The sequence below is a fragment of the Triticum dicoccoides genome, chromosome 2B (assembly GCF_002162155.2).
Source record: "Triticum dicoccoides isolate Atlit2015 ecotype Zavitan chromosome 2B, WEW_v2.0, whole genome shotgun sequence".
Lineage (NCBI taxonomy): Eukaryota > Viridiplantae > Streptophyta > Magnoliopsida > Poales > Poaceae > Triticum > Triticum dicoccoides.
In genome coordinates, this window is record NC_041383.1 from 316,009,818 (window position 1) to 316,028,522 (window position 18,705).

Sequence of the window (18,705 nt, forward strand, 5' to 3'; positions counted from 1 at the left end):
GTGTATTCAACACGCTTTTGGGAACTGGAAAAAATGACCATGAAATTTTAGAAAAGGATCAAAAAAATTCAAACAGATCCATTGAAACAGATATGTAAATAACGAACAAAACAAACCATAGATCCGGAGAAGTTATTTTATTATTTTATTTAGTTCATCGCACACCGGGTAAAAAAAGGATTTATGTGTTCTTTACAACGTTGATCCCCAAAAAAATGACACATTTTTCAATGGGTTAGTTTTTGTAAGCTATATGAAATGACTAAATGTCTAATTTACTTCCATACATATCTATGTTTATTGTGATACTATAGTTTTACAGGTCATGAAAAACACCACGACGCTAGCTAAAGTCGAGACACATCATTCATCATTCTACCTTAGGCAGGATCTATCAATACAATTTGCTCAGCCAAAAAACATTTTGTTGTGACGCCTTAGGAAATAAAGTCGTCATGAGACCATCACATTTTCAGTTTTTGAAATGACTTTTTAAAAGTCTCTTATCTCATCATGACATGATTTTGATGTACTTTATGAAGTGATATTTTAAAAGTCTGTATCTCATCCTTGCATAATTTGCATAATCTGATTTATTTTTCTCCCGTGGCAACGCACGGGCCTATTTGCTAGTCTTTACCTCTTTATCTTTACCTCTTTATCTTTATCTTTACCTCTTTATCTTTACCTACTAATAAACCAGCGATTGCTTCTGGTCGTACGTCGTCGCCAATTTTGTAGAAAGGTCCCTGTGGTTTTCGATATTCAACCCGCGGTCCTTAAAGTGAGAAAACGTTTCCAGCCCTGATCCGGCCCGCCCAGGTCCGAGTGCCGCCGCCCGTAGGCCGCCACCACCAGCGCCCGCAGAGCTCCCAACCCCGAGCTCCTCCTCCCGTGCGCCTTCTCCCCAGCCTTCCTCACGCGTCGTCGGGCGACCGGCGCCGCCACCAGCGACCATCCAGGTTACGCCACCGTCCCCTGCCTTCTCTCTTTCCTCTCTCTCTCTAATCTCCTCATCTCTCCTTCTCCCCAGGAGCTCAGCGCCAGCGCCATGGATGCCCAGTCCTCGAGCTCACCTTGGAGGTTCGAACGCCGCCACGGGACCTCCACCGGCCAGATCCGGCGCCTCCCTCCCCGGATCCGCGCGCCCTCCACCTCCTCTACCCGATCTGGCGCCCCACCCACCTCCCCACCACGCCCCGCGCGCCGCTGGCCGCCTCCTGCCCCGTCCCGCCTCAGTGCGCGCCGCCGGGCGCCTTATGCCTCCCAATCCCATCTCCTCCTCACCCGCGGCTTCTTCGCCGTTCACGGCTCCCGAAGCTCGAGCGGGCCGATCTACGCGTCGGTGACCTCGTGGGAGGCAGAGGATGGGATGGTGTGCTGTGCTCGAGAAGAGTGGGCTCGAGTAAGGGGATTGGAGGGTGGCGTCGGCGGGCTCGCGGACGGGGATGGAGAGGGCGGTTGCTTGCAAGATCAAGGCTGGGCAGGCCGGAATTGATCTAAAAAAACAGGGTATGATGCAATCAATCTTCTCCAGCTATGTTCATATTCTTCTCTGACCTTGGAAATCTTCAATGTCATCTGCTTTCAAGTTCTGGCCACACACGAATCCAACATCTATTGTTGGCAGCAGATTAATCTATTTATGATAGTTGATGCAACAGAGGGGTAGGGGCAGATCGTCTTCATCGCATTATGATAGTTGATGCAGCACCATAAAAAAAAGGCCAACATGGCTCTGTGGTGGTCATGACTGCAACCTAACGGATAGTTGATGCAGCGTAGGATGAGGTGTTCCGATGGTGGTTTAAAGTAGATTGCGATGCCGCCATAATTTGTGCATTGCCCAGTGGAGAACCTAGAGAGGATGGAAATCACATCAACTTACCTATCCGATGTTGTCGAGTTTGTCCTCGGTTCTCAAACTCTCCACTGGCATGTAACCTATCCTGAAATTCATTTAATGAATCGACAAATTATCTTCATACCTTGCGTCGTGTCAAGATAAAATTTATTATGTAGATTCCATCCATGAGTGTACTTCTCTAGATCCTTGACATCATTTCCCTAATGCACTGTGAACTGGTTTCAAGCAAGTTATTATGGAGGATTTAGCTACACATTTTGGTCTAAGATGAGGTCACTAACTTGTCCTTCTCTAAGCTTTGAAAACCTGGGAGTTTCTGACTGCTAAATTAGACTACTGTCCTGCAAAGTAGATCAGCTATTTGACCATAAAAGTTAGTTCAATTTAGTTATTCCAGCCGGCTAGCTAATGTGGTTGTTGCAAATAGCAATAGCAGGAGCACATACCATGTTTCTTTGATAGTGGGTTTTCACGCTTAAGCAGCAAAAAATATATGTGTTCTATCTCTAGATGTTGTATCAGGTAGAACTACTGACAAGGAACAAAATATAACATCAGTCACGTATAATTGCGAAGAAGAGTAAGCCAGTGCAGATTGAGGCCATACAACAATGGCTTAGCCGGGTTCAAGTTAGCTCAATTGTTCCGACATGCGATTTTTTTTCCTCTCGTGTTTATTCTTGTGACATTTTACAGAAATATAAATAGCATGCAAGCAATCAGGTTGATCAGAGCCAGATAGTTCACTACAGTAAGCAATGCAATGTAAGAGCATATGTTGTCATTAAAATTCCATTCAAGAAGAATTTCTTATGTGTGTGTTAATTGGTTTGGTGCATTTATTGATAAATGATTTATCGGCCATCTACCAATAAATCGGTCTGGCTCCTCAAGGCAAAAACCTCAAAATTTATGACAAAATTCATCCTTATGCTGGATTACAAGCACTTATGTTGTGTACATTTCCGTGGACAAAAGGATCAGTCGGTTGGTTATGAGTTTTGTGCTTGGTAATTTTTCAGATCGTGGCAGATTGTTATCGCTAGCAAGGACTCACTGATCTCTGATGTGGCTCTCAATGGTGATGCGATGCAAAATGGACAAATCCATCATCGTTAGTCTGCTGCTGTTGGCTTCTTCTGAGCTACTAATATCAGGTTGTTTTGTTTCTGTTGAGCAGTTTAAGCTTCAAGGTTGCAACTGAAATGTGATCAATTGTGGTTGTTCTCAACTTCTCATTCAGCTCATCCTGATAATGTGGCTAGAGAACTGTATATCAGTTTATTAAGTTGGCTTCCTATCCGTTATGTAGTTTATGTGTGAATCCTGCAAGTCGTCATGTTCAATTGTGGTTGTCATGTCGAATTCGTCCTGATCATACTGAGCGCAAACTGTAGGGTTAGCTGTGTTTGATGTTGAATCGCTGATGATCACATTGTCGGAAAATTATTCCTGGTTTCCTTTCTATTAGTCAGTTTTAAGTGCGAGTGGTACAAGTCATATTATTTGATTGTTGTTCTCTTATCGAATCCGTCCCAAGCATATTATCCACAAACTATATTTCTGTTCAATATGTCAAACTTATTTCGGTGACTATTTTGTTAATGTTCAAATTAGCTACATTAAAACTAAAATCATATGGGAATCAGAGCGATTTACAAGGACCCTTTGGGGAGATACTTTGCAAATGTGGAACAGGAATAAAGCATGTTAGTTACATGGCGGAGATGGGATACTTAGTTGATCTGAACCATTTTGCAGTTCACTTTTAATCTGAAAATTGTACCTGATACTGATCATGACTTCTTTAGGTTCTGAGGGCTTAGATTGAAAACACCATGACAATTTTTTGTATCGCAGTGGGGTTGGCTGCTGTATTATGGAAGATTTGGAGATTTATGAATGAGGCCTGTTTTGAGAATAAAAGCGGTGTCTGATACTTTTGTTCTGATTCATGTGGTTTGTTATTTGGTTAAACTCATGGTCAATTTTGCAGATTAGCGCTGATTTGGGGAGTAAAGCTCTTCGAGCAAGTGACAAAAATCAAGTCTTCTGAGCATCTCAAAGATGGCGACCTGAAGTCGTTTGACTGGCAGCTTAAAAGCAATTAAAGTGCACAGAGAAATCAAACTTTTAAAGCCACTCTTGCCATTTGTGGACTGTTCCTGCTTGTTGGTGACTGCTTTTGCGAGTATGTTCACTCTCATCTACTCCCTTCGTTCCAAAATAGATGAGTCTACTTTGTATTAACTTTAGTACAAAGTTACAAAGTTGAGTCATCTATTTTGGAACGGAGGGAGTAGCAATGAAATATTTTGTCTCTGTTGCGCAGCCGCTGAAAGGGCAAACTCCAGATCCTAGATATCTATGGGTTTTGGGTGCCCTCTGGGGTTACCTGAATGTTCCTATTTCTGTTTCTTCTTCCCTTCTTAGTTTTCTTTATGATGTAGATGAACAATTGGTTTGTGTTAATAGAATTCAGAGAGGAGGCTCTCTTTTAGAAAATCTAATGAGGGGAGACTGAATGACCGAGTGTAGATGACACTGACCAAGTTTAGTAGTATGTGATCCTACATGTCGCTCCATTAATTCTTCTAGATAATTCCTGTATGCTTAACTGTTTCCTCATTCAGTCCAATAACGATGACAGATCCGAGGTGGTATCCTTTGTAGCTGAAGGAGAAGATGTATGCAAGGGTGTATTCCATATACTGTTATATCTTTGTGTCATTATAACATATATATTCCTTCAGTGCTTAAAATGATCTCATTGCCAGTATGTTTACGACGAAGATGGATACTCTCACTGTATTGCATAATTGATATTCAGCACTAAGTGCTATCCGGTGCTTATCACACACATACATGAGTAGTCAAGTGTACCTTTACATAGTAGCAAGTATTTTTGGTAATCACTACTGGTTTATGTCTTGTGAATCAAAATATCAGATAATATCAAATACCTGTCTAAAAAAATGTCTCGTGAATCAAATATCAGACCAGGATTGAGCAGACAATATCAAGTTTGATGAGACAACAATCCACACGAAGCAACAACCGAAGATGACAAGGGGACTTTACCGAGTAGGCATACGTGCTGACACCAACGCGGCATGGAGGAGCGACACGGGAGGCTAGAAGAAAAGGTTGGGGTAGAGCTCGCATGGCAAACACGTTGACGCACAACATGGTTGCTCAGGCGATGTCGAGCCAGAGGTTGATCAAATAGAGTGGGGATTTGCGCTCGTCCACGCCAATACGGTGTCGTTATTGGGTTAAATGCGTGTGGTATTTTCTTTTCCCGTTACAACGCACTGTATGTTTACTAGCAATATTTTTTTAAGAAAAAAGGATAAACTCTTCCCAAGAAAACAACCAACTATCTGTAGAAAAATTCAACATAGTAAAATGGTCAAAAATGTTCAGAGTTTTACATATGTTTACACTTTTAAAATGGTTAAAAATTCCCAAAAAAGTTTCGTTTGTTCTTAAAAATATTTTCATTTTAAAATGTACAAAACTTAAAATAATCAAAATTTCTTTTTCAAACAAAAGACATCTGTTCAATTTTTTCCAATTTTTGTATAAAGGTTAGCTTTCCTTAAACGTGTCCCAATTTTTGTGAATTTTATTGAAAATAAGGAAATATTTGTAGTTTCCTGAAAAGTAAAAAATAAAACTAATGGGAAACTATTCCATCCAAAACTACTCTTCCATCAGACGAAGAATGCAAAATTGCAAAGTTGCTTTCATGTCCAAACCTCATGCTACAAAAAGCAATAATCAGTGTAACCTTTTTTTAGGGTAGTATAACCTTATTATTGATGTTTATTACAATTGAATATAAATAATGGTGCATAAAGCAGATTGCACGCATTTTTTCGCCCGGTGCATCGCACGGGCATTTGTACTAGTTATACAAAATTCCAAACAACAAAATTTGGTCCTCATAAGCATTTCAACAGGCACCTAGACCATCAATTATTTTCATATAAGTAGCATGAAATTGAATGGAGCAACAGTAGGGCATGAGAAGAAAGAAGTAGCAGCAACACCTCAAGATCCTACCTTTTTTGTACATGATGCATCTCCCCTGTCGTTCAGATACAGGAGATCATTGAGTTCACTTACTAGAGATAACTCAGCTCAATTTGTGTACATGCTCGCACGCCGCATCAGGCACCAGGCATGCACCAGCACACACGCCACAACACACATGCAAGTTCTAGTAGGCAGCATGGATTATTTTGTTGAATCCATTGAACTGAAGGGAGCTCCTTCGACCTTTAAGATGAACGGAAAAAAGCAAATGAAATTTTTCAAGGTCGAAATGACCATAATAATCATGTAAAACATGTAAAAATAATGACAAGTTCATGCACAGTAACATTAGAAGTACACAAAAGAAACCTAAATAGAAGTTCTGTACTTTGAAATACTTCATTTTAGTTCCAAAATACTTCATTTGTTTTGAAATATGAATTTTTATATTTATTTTCTTCGAACTTATAATGTTTTCCCTACAAATTACATGGGTGAGAGCATGGTGCCCTAATTCAATTTCATATATCTGAAACTCCACACGCAACATGAACTTATGCATAACAGTATGAGTGCAGAATACTTGTAAGCATAAGAAAAAGACATAGAGTGCACATATACTTTTCAAGATTTCCTTGATGTTCTGCACGTTCATTCTCATGGTTTCCTTCTCCATACAATCCTGGACCTATAGATAACACATATAAATAGTGTTCAGAAAAAAAGGAAATAACACCTCTACTCAGTAACCCATTAGTTACGACTGACTTTGGCAAGGTACTCGGGTACTAAACAATCCATTCAGAACTTTTCTTGGAGTAGTAAGCATATGTATCTTGAACAACAACATTTTTCATGAAGGATTTGACTTCAGAGAGACATATGCCACGCATAATGCCCATCAAGATGTCCATATCAGCATTGATTCCATCACGCTCTTGGCGAATCTGGATCAATCAATTGTTATGTACAGAATAAATGCTTTTAACAACAACCAAGCAAAAATAGCTATATAAGAATTACCAAAGTCAGCAGAGCGTCTGATACTTCATGACTGAAGAAGGAAAAGACCTAGCAAAAGGGAAAAGGGCCATAAATCTTAGGTAGAAAAAAATGTGTAAGAAACTTGTAATAAAACCATGAAAAATGTGAAAACAAAAATATTTCTCGCATAACACTTAGTCACTTACTGTAGAGAGAAAAGAAGTGGCAGTAGTGTCTTCAAGACAAGGTAGCTTTCTTTGCTCAACAAAGCAATGGTCCAAACAGTTGAAGAAGCCAGATAAGTTGATGTACTGAAAAGAATGCAAATTTTGAACTGAAAATCAAGTGAAAGCTGAACTCTTATAAAGTTCAAGGTCAAAAGAACCTCCACGTCCATCAAACTTCATATCCTGTAGTTCAACTTCTGTAAAAATAGGACTTGTGGTATCCCTCGTAAATCAACAAGAAAACCTGCAGAAAAATGTACATGTTCTCATTGGCATATCAACAAGCACCTTCAGAGCACAGAGTGTCATATGCCCTTATCTACAGAGAAGGCATCCGTCCATGGCAGAGAAAGCATTATTCAGAGAAAGATCAATGACACAACACGCATACGACCCTGATTCTTCTTAAATTTATCACCCTCTCATCGAGCTCAAGTTGTACTGCAACTCACTCGGATATTTGCTGTAGTAGTGGACCGTGGACTGCTATTGGTTTGCGAGTTGGACTTGAGTCTCTTTAAATTTTTGAAACTGGTACAAGCAATACAAACAGTCCATAAGAACAGAAATCTCTAGATGAATAAGAACAGACATAACAAGATTCATCAAATTCATACAAAAAATGCCGCATCAGGGGGCCGAGCATGGGGTGGCCAACACGCGACTCTTTCTTCAGTGACTGGCGGCAGAGCAAGAAGTTGGACTGATGACTTGTAGATCTTCCAGTTGACTAGCCCCAGCGACCACATTGGCAGCTGCACGAACAACGCCAACTGAACGGGCTTTGGTGGTGGCGACGAACGGCCTGGTTACTCAGTTTGAACGGATTGTGACCTTAGGCGGCAGGGGGTGACGCCGGAGCGGCAGTAGTGACGCGTGGTAGTGTGATGACCCAATGAAGATCAGATCGCACGGGAGGGAAAGGGGATGAGATGCAGGAAGGAGGAGGGTAGCTTTACTTGTAGGAGAGGAAGGTTTCAGAGTACAGGTGAGAAAGCAAGTGATCACACACAACACACATGCCTCACGCGCCCACGCAGGGGCTGGCATATAACCACTCGACGGCTAGGCCCACTGATGATCTGGCCTAGCGATGACTTGTCCCTTCATTCCCTATTGGCTACTCAGGTCCACCGTGGCACTTGCAGGTGCAGGTGTGACATTTCCCCCCTTCATCAAAAGGAGCGTCACCTGGCGCTCCAGCCACCCCTTGCCTTGCCAGATCGTTGCTATCAGAAAACGAAGTTTAAGTGTGTCGTAGTCTTCCCATGTCACTGCTGCAGGCGAAGAGGAGGTCCAGCGCACTTGAATTTGCACAAGTTCTACGTTGCCTCGCTTGACCATGCGTCTGTCGAGGATCTTCACGGGCGCCGTCTCGACCATGGACAGATCCGGCGGCTTGGGCAGCTCTGTGAAGACAGGCGTGTAGTTGGGTGTGTACGGCTTCAGCTGGGAGACGTCGAAGACGTTGTGGATGCAGCTGTCTGGCAGCAGAATCAGCTTGTAGGCCAGTGCCCCGATCTTGGCCTCCACCTTGAATGGCCCAAAGAACTTGTAAGCTAGCTTGGCGCAGGGTCGATTAACGACGGAGGACTGCATGTACGGCTGCAGTTTCAGCAGCATGTCCTCGCCGACCTGGAAGCTTTGCTCCATGCGATGGCGGTCCGCCTTCTTCTTGAAGCGGTGTTGAGCTCACAACAACTATGCGCGGAGGCGGGCGGTGTGTGCGCCCCAGTCCCATTGCTCGTTGTCGAGGACTGGCGCCGGCTTGTCATCCCAGAGCGCCGTGGTGCCCAAATTGGGCTCGGTGCCATACAGTGCTTTGAACGAGGTGCAGTTGATGGATGCGTGGAAAGAGGAGTTGTACCAGAATTCGGCGGCCGGAAGCCACCGGCGCCAGTGATGGGGGTCGTCGTGGATCACGCGGCGCAGGTACATCTCCATGCATTGGTTGACCCGCTCGCTCTGTCTATCCGTCTGCGGATGGTAGGCCGTAGAGTACAGCAGCTTGGTGCCCGCGGCCGCGAACAGTTCGCGCCAGAGCGCGGTGATGAAGACGCGATCGCGGTCGGAGACTATAGAACTTGGCTCGCCATGGAGCTTGACGACATTGTCCCAAAATGCGCGCGCCACCTTGGTTGCGTTGAATGCGTGGCGAAGAGGGATGAAGTGGGCGAACTTGGTGAGATGATCAACGACCACCATGATGGAGTCGTATCCTTCTGATGTAGGCAGTGCTTCGACGAAGTCCAATGTCAGCTCCTGCCATGGTGTCGTGGGAACAGGCAATGGAGCCAACCGGCCGGGTGGCCGACAGTGCTCGTGCTTGGTCTGCTGGCACACCAAGCACTGCTTGACGAATTCGTCGACGTCGTGCTTCTGTCCAGGCCAGAGGAAGAGCTTCTTGACGCGCTGGTGAGTGGTGGTGATGCCCGAGTGGCCACCCACCATGTTGTCGTGGAAGGCGCTGATGAGTTTTGTGCAGAGCGCCGTGTTGCTGCCGATCCAGGGCCGGTGGCTGCGGCGAATCAACCCCTTGTGCAGCTCGAACCCCTCCTCATCTAGACTGTGAATGGCGAGGCGGGAGAGCATCTCTTGCGCGATGGCGTCAGTCGCGTAAGAATTGGCGACCTCCTGCACCCAGGCTGGTTGGTAGAGGGAGAGCGCGGCCACGCTCAGTGCAGCGCCTACCCGAGACAGAGCATCTGCCACGCCATTCTCTGCTCCGTGCCTGTACTGAAATGTGAACTGCAGTCCCACCAGTTTGGACATCGCCTTGCGTTGCAGGTCCGTTTCCAGTTGCTAATCCCCCAAATTGGACAAGCTCTTGTGATCTGTAAGGATGGTGAACGGCCAACGCTGAAGATAGGCATGGCATTTCTCCACGACCATCATCACCGCCATAAATTCTTTCTCATATGCAGACAACTTCTGGTTGCGGGTACCCAATGCCTTGCTGAAATATGCCACCGGATGGCCCTCCTTGACAAGCACAGCGCCGATGCCGGTGTCGCACGCGTCGGTCTCGACGACGAACGGCTTGTCGAAGTCGGGCAGGGCAAGAACATGTGTGCTGGCCAGGCATGGCGCGCTTGAGCAAGTCGAAAGCGGCCTGCTACTCGAAACCTGTGGGGACCGATTCTCCAGGTACTAATTCCCAGAAAATGGCCGTTGTGCTCACCAGCCCCAGGATAACTGTTAGCTGATGAGGCACCAACTTGATACAGAAATTCCAAGCAAATACAAAATATGTAGTACAAGACCATTCTGGTCTGTGAGTACAACAAATGGTTTCTAGTGGTTGATGGCGGGAGCGGGCTGTAAATCATCAGTGTCTATGGGACTCCATTTCCCCACGGGAATAGATGACCAGGTTAACTCCTATCTTCGCGAGGCTGCTATCACCGTTGCTTAGGTTCCGGGGCTGTCATCACGTCGCTCCTCTTCGTGCAAGAAATCTGGCCAAGACAATAGCCAGGAACAAGCCGGTGAGTACTTTGAATGTACTCGCAAACATTATGAACACGGGTATAATATAACAATGATGTTCTGAAATATTAATGCTCATGACGTCAGTCACAAAAATAAATCTCTGATGCATGTAAGCAGGTTATTTATGAAAATGCAATAACCTAGCAGTATTAAAATTATGAAATAAATAACAAATATGCCATAGTCGGGCGTCTTAGCGACACCACATAAAGGGCTTTAAGAGAAATGCCACAGTCGGGCGTCTGAGCGACACCACATAAATGGCTTTAAGAGAAATGCCACAGTCGGGCGTCTGAGCGACACCACATAAAGGGCTTTAAGATAAATGCCACAGTCGGGCGTCTGAGGGACACCACATAAAGGGCTTTAAAAGGAATGCCACAGTCGGGCGTCTGAGCGACACCACAAAAAGGGCTTTAAAAGAAACAATCACAGTGAATATACCAGAGGTAAACCATCCCAGGGGTATTTGATAATACCAAAAATAGCACGGGTTAGTCCACAACAAAATAATAATCATCATTATCACATGTCACAAGCTGTAATATCAGTTCTGATTTAACAGTTTCACCTCCAAAGACCGACACTTGACCCATCCCAGACTGTAATCCTTAACCATGGATACGGCTATTCGAATAGGTTTAATCTCTGTAGAGGGTGTACTCTTTACCCACGAGTAACGGATTTCATTAGTCCATCAGGACTAATTCCGTCTACGGTCTTTTTGTTGAAAACACACCTAACTTGCACACACCAGCTTAACTCACACGTGTCTGGAATCACCCACGACACCTGTCAAGCAAACTCTAAGTGGGGAGGCTACAACCTCGCGTAGCATGGGATCAAATTTATATTGCGCGCTCTAAGGGGTGGCCTCCCCTCTCGGTCTCAACCGGAAACACCCATGCCCCCGGACCAGGTGGCCTGCCTACCAGCTACAACCGATATCTTCCACCCTGGCCTCTCAGTATGGTGTGTGCTAGAAAGAGGTTGACAACTTACTGAACCGTACTCTACTTGTTGTAGAGACGAGTGGTAGTACGAAACAAGTATGGGGGTTACTGGAACAAGACTCGATCTACGGTCGACTCAGGAGGTTTAAGTATTCCCTGCATGATTAGCATAACGAATATATTTCAACCAACAGAATCACCGCTCATATTACCTTGCCATGCCATACCAGACATAACCGTCCCGACGGAGACCGGTGACAAACTCATGCCTACCCAAGGGAGAGGTTTTCCCAGGTTCCTACCCGGTATGCATGCAAGGCACATGAGGGTGATTATCATCACAAGTGTGTTCATTTCCAACAACATGGAAATCACTAATATGCATTCATGCAAATGATCACATCACATGAAATAACAACTCTCCGAAATGAGGTGGTATGATAAACGTGTCAATGAACACCCAAAAATATCATGCCGGGGTTCAGAATGCTTGCCTTCAATGGGTGTAAAGGCAGGGGTGCACTCCAAAACTTTTGAAAGTTTTCTTCTCTCTCTCCAAGGTCCTATTTTAAACAAATTTGAATTAACACACAAATTCAAAAACAGCACAAAAAGTTGTTTGAAATTTTTTCAAATAAATCTTAAAATAAACTAGGTTAAATTTGAGAGAGGTAGGAAAAAGAATCAATTCATTTGGAGTTATATTTTAAAAGATATAGCCAGTCAAACATTTGGTCAAAATCTGTTTTTTATAAAAAAATAAAAATAAAACAGAATTAAAAGAAAACGATTCGAAATCACGTACACGTCGAAGACGTATTCCGACTATACGCCTCCACTTACTCCAGCATGGACGCGTGTGGGTCACCGACAATGGGCCCGCCTGGCCCACTGGTCAGGTTTGACCAGTCGCCCTCCCTCCTCTTCCTCTGGCCGAACAGAGGCGGGGGCTCCAGCAATCTTCTCTGGCATTAGGCAGCTCCTCGCGGGCATCTGAGTGCAGGAATGGATCCGCTACTCCTAGGCGGTCCTTTCGGTGGTCGTAGGGTAGCCGGGGGTGGAGGGGGTCGCCGGCGGCGAGCTCCGCGGCGGAGGGAAGGCTTGGGTGGATTTGGGGATTCTGGCCATGGTGGTTCTCGAGCGGGTCTGGGAGGCTAGGCAGCTCCGCGGGTTCAAGTGGAGTCGGACGGTGGTGTTTGTGAGGGCAGGGGAGGTCTTGGTGCGTCGGAACCGACCGGAACGAGGCGACGGCCGAGCTGACCAGAGAGGTTGAAGACGACCTCCTCGCTTCGATTGACGACTAAGGGGGTACAAGAAGGATGGCGTGAAGCTGCCTGGGTGCTCGGAGGAGTCCGGGGATCCCTTTTATGCACGTCCAAGTCGGTTCGCGGCGGCCGGGGATAAGCTCGCCGGCGAACCGCCCTACTGTACTGTAGGGCGACGTGGCGGTGGCTGGCCGGCTCTAGGAGCTACCGACGAACGCTCCACTGTCGAAGGAGGCGAGCTCGCGCGCTGTGGTGGCTTGGGCGGCGCCGACCGTGGCAGTGGCGGATGCGGATGCAGCCGTGCCGCCAAGGAGCTTGCTGGCAACGCTGCAGAGGGCTAGGAGGCGGTCGGGGCTCTTGGCGCGACGTGGCGAGTGGGTAAGGATCAGGACGAACTCGGGGAAAGCTTATCCAGGGGCGCGCTGGCTCGGGCGCGAGCATGTGCAAAACGCGTGCTCTGCTCGCGCTCCGGGCGTTCACGGCGACTGCTCGACGAAATGCGAGGATGGCCAAAACTGCTAGTGACCAGCGCCCAAGCTAACCTATCAACCTAGCCTGTCGATCACGCGCTAGTGACCAGCGCCCAAGAATTAAAAGAAAACGATTCGAAATCACATACACGTCGAAGACGTATTCCGACTATACGCCTCCACTTACTCCAGCATGGACGCGCATGGGTCACCGACAGTGGGCCCGCCTGGCCCACTGGTCAGGTTTGACCAGTCTCCCTCCCTCCTCTTCCTCTGGCCGAATAGAGGCGGGGGCTCCGGCGATCTTCGCCGGCGTTAGGCGGCTCCTCGCGGGCATCTGAGTGCAGGAATGGATCCGCCAGTCCTAGGCAGTCCTTCCGGTGGTCGTAGGGTAGCCGGGGGTGGAGGGGGTCGCCGGCGGCGAGCTCCGCGGCGGAGGGAAGGCTTCGGTGGATTTGGGGATTCCGGCCATGGTGGTTCCCGAGCGGGTCTGGGAGGCTAGGCAGCTCCGCGGGTTCAAGTGGAGTCAGACGGTGGTGTTTGTGAGGGCAGGGGAGGTCCTGGTGCGTCGGAACCGACCAGAACGAGGCGGCGGCCGAGCTGACCGAAGAGGTTGAAGACGACCTCCTCGCTTCGATTGACGACTAAGGGGGTACGAGAAGGACGGCGTGAAGCTGCCTGGGTGCTCGGAGGAGTCCGGGGATCCCTTTTATAGCACGTCCAAGTCGGTTCGCGGCGGCCGGGGATAAGCTCGCCGGCGAACCGCCCTACTGTACTGCAGGGCGACGCGGCGGTGGTTGGCCGGCTCCAGGAGCTACCGACGAACGCTCCACTGTCGAAGGAGGCGAGCTGGCGCGCTGTGGTGGCTTGGGCAGCGCCGACCGTGGCAGTGGCAGATGAGGACGCAGGCGTGCCGCCAAGGAGCTTGCTGGCAACGCTGCAGAGGGCTAGGAGGCGGTCGGGGCTCTTGGCACGACGTGGCGAGTGGGTAAGGATCAGGACGAGCTCGGGGAAAGCTTATCCAGGGGCGCGCTGGCTCGGGAGCGAGCACGTGCAAAACGCGTGCTCTGCTCGTGCTCCGGGCGTGCACGGCGACTGCTCGACAAAATGCCAGGATGGCCAAAACTGCTAGAGAGCTAATGCAAATCCACAGGCCTGGGTTAAAGATCGTTAGCAGGCTACTAGACAACTTGGTTTGGACAGATGGGAAAGTTTACAACACAAACTTACAATCATGCCAAATCTGTCCATGCCCACAGGGTGTTTGACAAAATGCCAGAGGCATCTAGGCAGGTCTTGGAGTGGCCACTTCTTCCAGATCAGTGTCTCTATGGGTGTATGAGAGGGTGGTGAAGTTAGTTTGCAAAAGGGAGAAACTTGCTAGTGCAAGTTTTGCAAAACTACACTTCTGGGTAGGGAGTGAATGGTATCATTTCATGAACCACAAATGATCAAATGAGTGTATGCTCCTGGCCTCAGGGGTTTAGTAGGGTGGTCTACAAGTAGGATAAAGAATCAAGGGCCAGAGGGCAAGCAAGACTAAGGTTGCTGTACAAACTATCATGATGGACCAGAATGAAGATGAGGTTGGTTCTCTCAAAATTTTCAAAGAACATCCCTGGATTTTTGCATATAATAGAATGATGTGCTCCTACTGTCATCCCATAATTTTGGTGGAAGCTAGAAAGAAGTATTTAAAAGGGTTGTAGTGCAAAATTGTCCACTGGACCAGAGAAGAAAAACATGTGAAATACTCAAAATATGCAATGAAATAAATATATTAATGCACAAAAGTGATTTAGAGACATCCCATGACATCTCCAAATTTTGGTTGGATTTTTAGATAAATTTATCAAATGGTTGTAGTTCAAAGAGAGCTCCAAAACTTAAAACAAGTCATTTTAATGAATATAGCTCAGGGTGAAATAATTTAATAAATAATCCTACTGATTAGGAAATTGTTTTAATGAGATGGCATAGAAGTTCAATATGTTTGGAAAGATCCACTTGGGAAAAATAAATCCTTAAAAAGAAAGGTTTTGAAATCAACAGAAATATTCTTGCAGGCAAAAATTTTAACTCTTGGCAAAATTTTAATAACTAAAACCTGGCTAAATTTTTGGGGTGTTACAATTACTACCCCCCTTAAGAAAAAAATCTCATCCTCGAGATTTGCTAAGAGCCGTTGTGAAAAACAAAAGTTCCATATGAGTTTGAGCGGTTGTGAGTCTGCTGCCGTGGTGCTGCGTGAATAAAAATAATCCAAGCAGTGAGGGGATAAACATTGCAGCAACTTAGGTGTAAGTGCATCTAGTGCCCCTTAGTGATTTTGGTGTATTGAAGACTTATAGGTTAAGGGACTAATGCGTTTGTGAGTGTACACAGGTCTGTAAGTCTATGAGGAGTTTGATATTTACAGAGAAAGTCGACCCCTAAAAATGAAGTTCTTCAACTGAAGACTTTGATATTCTGAAGACTTTCTGAAGACTTTGAAAGTGAAGAAATTGGTGTGACCTTGAAGACTTGGTATTCATTTCTGGAACATGAAGCGTGAAGACTTTTGTTTTCGTAGTTTCATTTTCTCCTTCTTGAGTCATAGGAAACACCGTACTGTTAAAGGGGGTCGAGGAAATACTAAGGAAAAATTTCCATGTGATGCTCAACTCAAAATCCTACACCTACCAATCCCTTCGAGTGAAGCCTTTGGAAATCTCATACAGTTTAGTCACTTTCTTCAGTGACAGAGACGAAGTTCTTCTGGACACTGATGATTTTGTTCTGACTAAGGAGTTAGGAATTCGCCAGTGCGAATTACCTACACAGTGAGGAACATGATAGCCCTGAGGAATTTGAGAGTCAAATTTCCGACCGTTGCTGTGCTGCGCGCCAGCTGTCCCAAAATATCTTATCCACCTAACGGTCATATCATTGAGGGGCATTTATGTCTTATCATGTCGGGCTGCTCCCTAGGCTATAAATAGCCGCCCCCTACAACCACTAGTTGGTTGGCTGCTCCGAGAGAACTTAACACTTGTCATTTGAGAGCAACCCATCCTCCGAGGACTTTGAGCGAAAATCATCAAGTGAGGAAAATCCCATACCCAAACACCTACAAACCCCAAAGTAATTGAGCATCACTGAAGAAATTGATCCTGCGCGGATCCGACGCTTGTTACCTTTGAAGACTGTGCTTCTTCCAGACGGTTAGGCGTCAAGGTCTAGAGCATCCAAGAGGAATTGTGGATCGCCGAGTGACCAAGTCTGTGAAGGTTTGGAAGTCGCCTGAAGACTTACCACGAGTGATTGGACGGGATCTGTGTGATCTTAGTTCAAGGAGAATACGGTGAGGACTGGATGTCCTGAGCTGCGTGCTCAGAGACTGGGTGTCCGGGACTGCGTGTCCTCGAGTTTAAATACTCAATCGCTCCAACCAGACGTACAACTGAGACAGCAGTTGGAACTGGTCTACCAAATCATTGTCTTCACCAACCTACTGGTTCTATTTCCTCAACCCTTTCATTTCCTCATTACCGTGTTGAGTGTTTGTTCATATCTGTGTTTGAGGACTTTGACTGAAGACTTTCTCAATTTCCTCAGTTCAATTTCTTCAGTCTGTTTGTCTTCATCTTGTGTTATCCTGTGATTACGCTTTCTGTACTCTGTGCTAGTCTTCATTTCATCATGATGACCATGCTTGTATTCTGTCATACTTACTTCTGAGTACTTATTCCGCTGCTAATAGTTCTTCGCTAAGGAATTTCCTCACCGGCAAATTCCTTAGTGAAGAATTCATAAAAATCGCCTATTCACCCCCCTCTAGTCGACATAACGCACTTTCAATTGGTATCAGAGCAAGGTACTCCCTTGTTCTGTGTGATTTTGGTTTAACTTCCTGGAGTTTTAGTTATGTCGACCGCAGGTATGATCAAGGTCTCGGCTGGGTGTCCTACCTTTGATGGAACGGACTACCCCTACTGGAAAAACAAGATGCGAATGCATCTCGAGGCAATTGACAACGATCTCTGGTATGTTGTGGAAAATGGTGTTCCCTCTGTTCCACCCTCACTGAACGCTACCGATGTGAAGAGATTCAAGCAACTTGATTCTCAAGCGAAGAATATCATATGTGGCCATCTGAGTAAAGGACAGTATGGAAGAGTGAGTGCTTTGGAAACTGCTAAGCTTATCTGGGATAGGCTGTCCAAAGTGAATGAAGGAGTCTCAACTCAGCGTGACTCTCGAGTTGATGTTCTTCGAAATCTCTTCAACCGCTTCAAAAGACTCGACAATGAAAATGTCCAACAAACCTTTGATCGCCTCACTGACATCTCAAATGAGCTTCAAGGCCTCGGTGCCACTGACATCACTGACCATGAGGTGGTGAAGAAACTGTTGAGATCGCTTGATTCCTCATTTGATACTCTGGGTCTGGTGATACAAGAACAGGCTGACTACAAGTCTCTTGATCCTGCCGATATCCTCGAAAGGCTAAATACTCACGAGTTCCAGCTTGCTGAAAAGAGAGATCTCTATGGTTCGAGCTATGGCAAACCACGTGCCCTGAAGGCCAAGGTTGTGTCTGAGTCTGAATGTGAGGACTCTGGTAGTAGCCTTGGTGATCCTGAAGAACTGAGCCAGGAGCTAGCACTGCTCGTGAAGAAATTCCAGAAGTTCTCAAGACGTGGTCGCTTTGGAAAATCCTCAAGAAGCAGTGATTCCTCATCAAGTGACTATAAGAGAAGACTGTGCCACAAATGCAAGAAACCTGGTCATTATATTCACGATTGTCCTCAGTGGGAAAAGGAATTGAAGAAGAAGAAATACAAGGATTACAGTTCTGATGATGCGAAGAAGAAGAAGAAATCGTCAAAATCTTCGTCATCAAAATCCTCGAAGTCTTCATCTCACAAGAAGAGCAGCTCCAAGAAGGCTCGGGCATTCATTGGCAAGGAAATGGACTCTGAAGCTGAATCTGAGGAAAATGAGGAAGAGGAGGCGGCTGAAGAATCCGAATCTGGTGTGGCGAGTCTGGCCTTCGCTACTGCTTTCGTTAGCAAGTCCATCTTCAACACTGAAGAAACTGACCCCACCGACAAGCCTGATGAAGATAACGATGACTACGCTCCCACCTATTGCTTCATGGCAAAAGGTGCAAAGATACTCAAATACACCTCCTCTGAATCTAGTGAAAATGAATCTGATGAGAATCTCAAGCCCAACTACTCTAAACTTGCAAAGATTGCTGTAAAACAACAAAGGGCTTTTGAAAAGGTTCAAAACATGCTAGACAAAAGTGATGATATGTTGGGTGAAGAAATGGATCGCACTAAATCCCTGACTGAAAATCTTCAGAGACTTCAGTCTAGGTTTGATAACCTTCAAAGTCATCATAACACTCTCTTATCT

The 18,705-nt window shown here is 46.0% G+C and overlaps 1 protein-coding gene and 1 long non-coding RNA gene across 2 annotated transcripts; one reads left to right on the top strand and one right to left on the bottom strand.

Moving 5' to 3' along the window:
* The first annotated feature begins 817 nt into the window (after nt 1-817).
* Nucleotides 818-4,597, top strand: LOC119363600. Its single transcript, XR_005174105.1, has 3 exons — nt 818-1,512; nt 2,890-3,024; nt 3,864-4,597. It is a non-coding gene; the product is annotated as an uncharacterized LOC119363600 (long non-coding RNA).
* Nucleotides 4,598-6,696: 2,099 nt separating this feature from the next.
* LOC119360862 (putative cullin-like protein 1) lies at nt 6,697-7,323 on the bottom strand. Its single transcript, XM_037626334.1, has 4 exons — nt 7,278-7,323; nt 7,099-7,203; nt 6,932-6,979; nt 6,697-6,855 (listed from the first exon to the last, which is right to left on the bottom strand). Exons 1-4 carry the CDS (start codon nt 7,287-7,289, stop codon nt 6,697-6,699), a joined length of 324 nt encoding a protein of 107 aa, XP_037482231.1. The 5' UTR covers nt 7,290-7,323.
* Nucleotides 7,324-18,705: the final 11,382 nt, after the last annotated feature.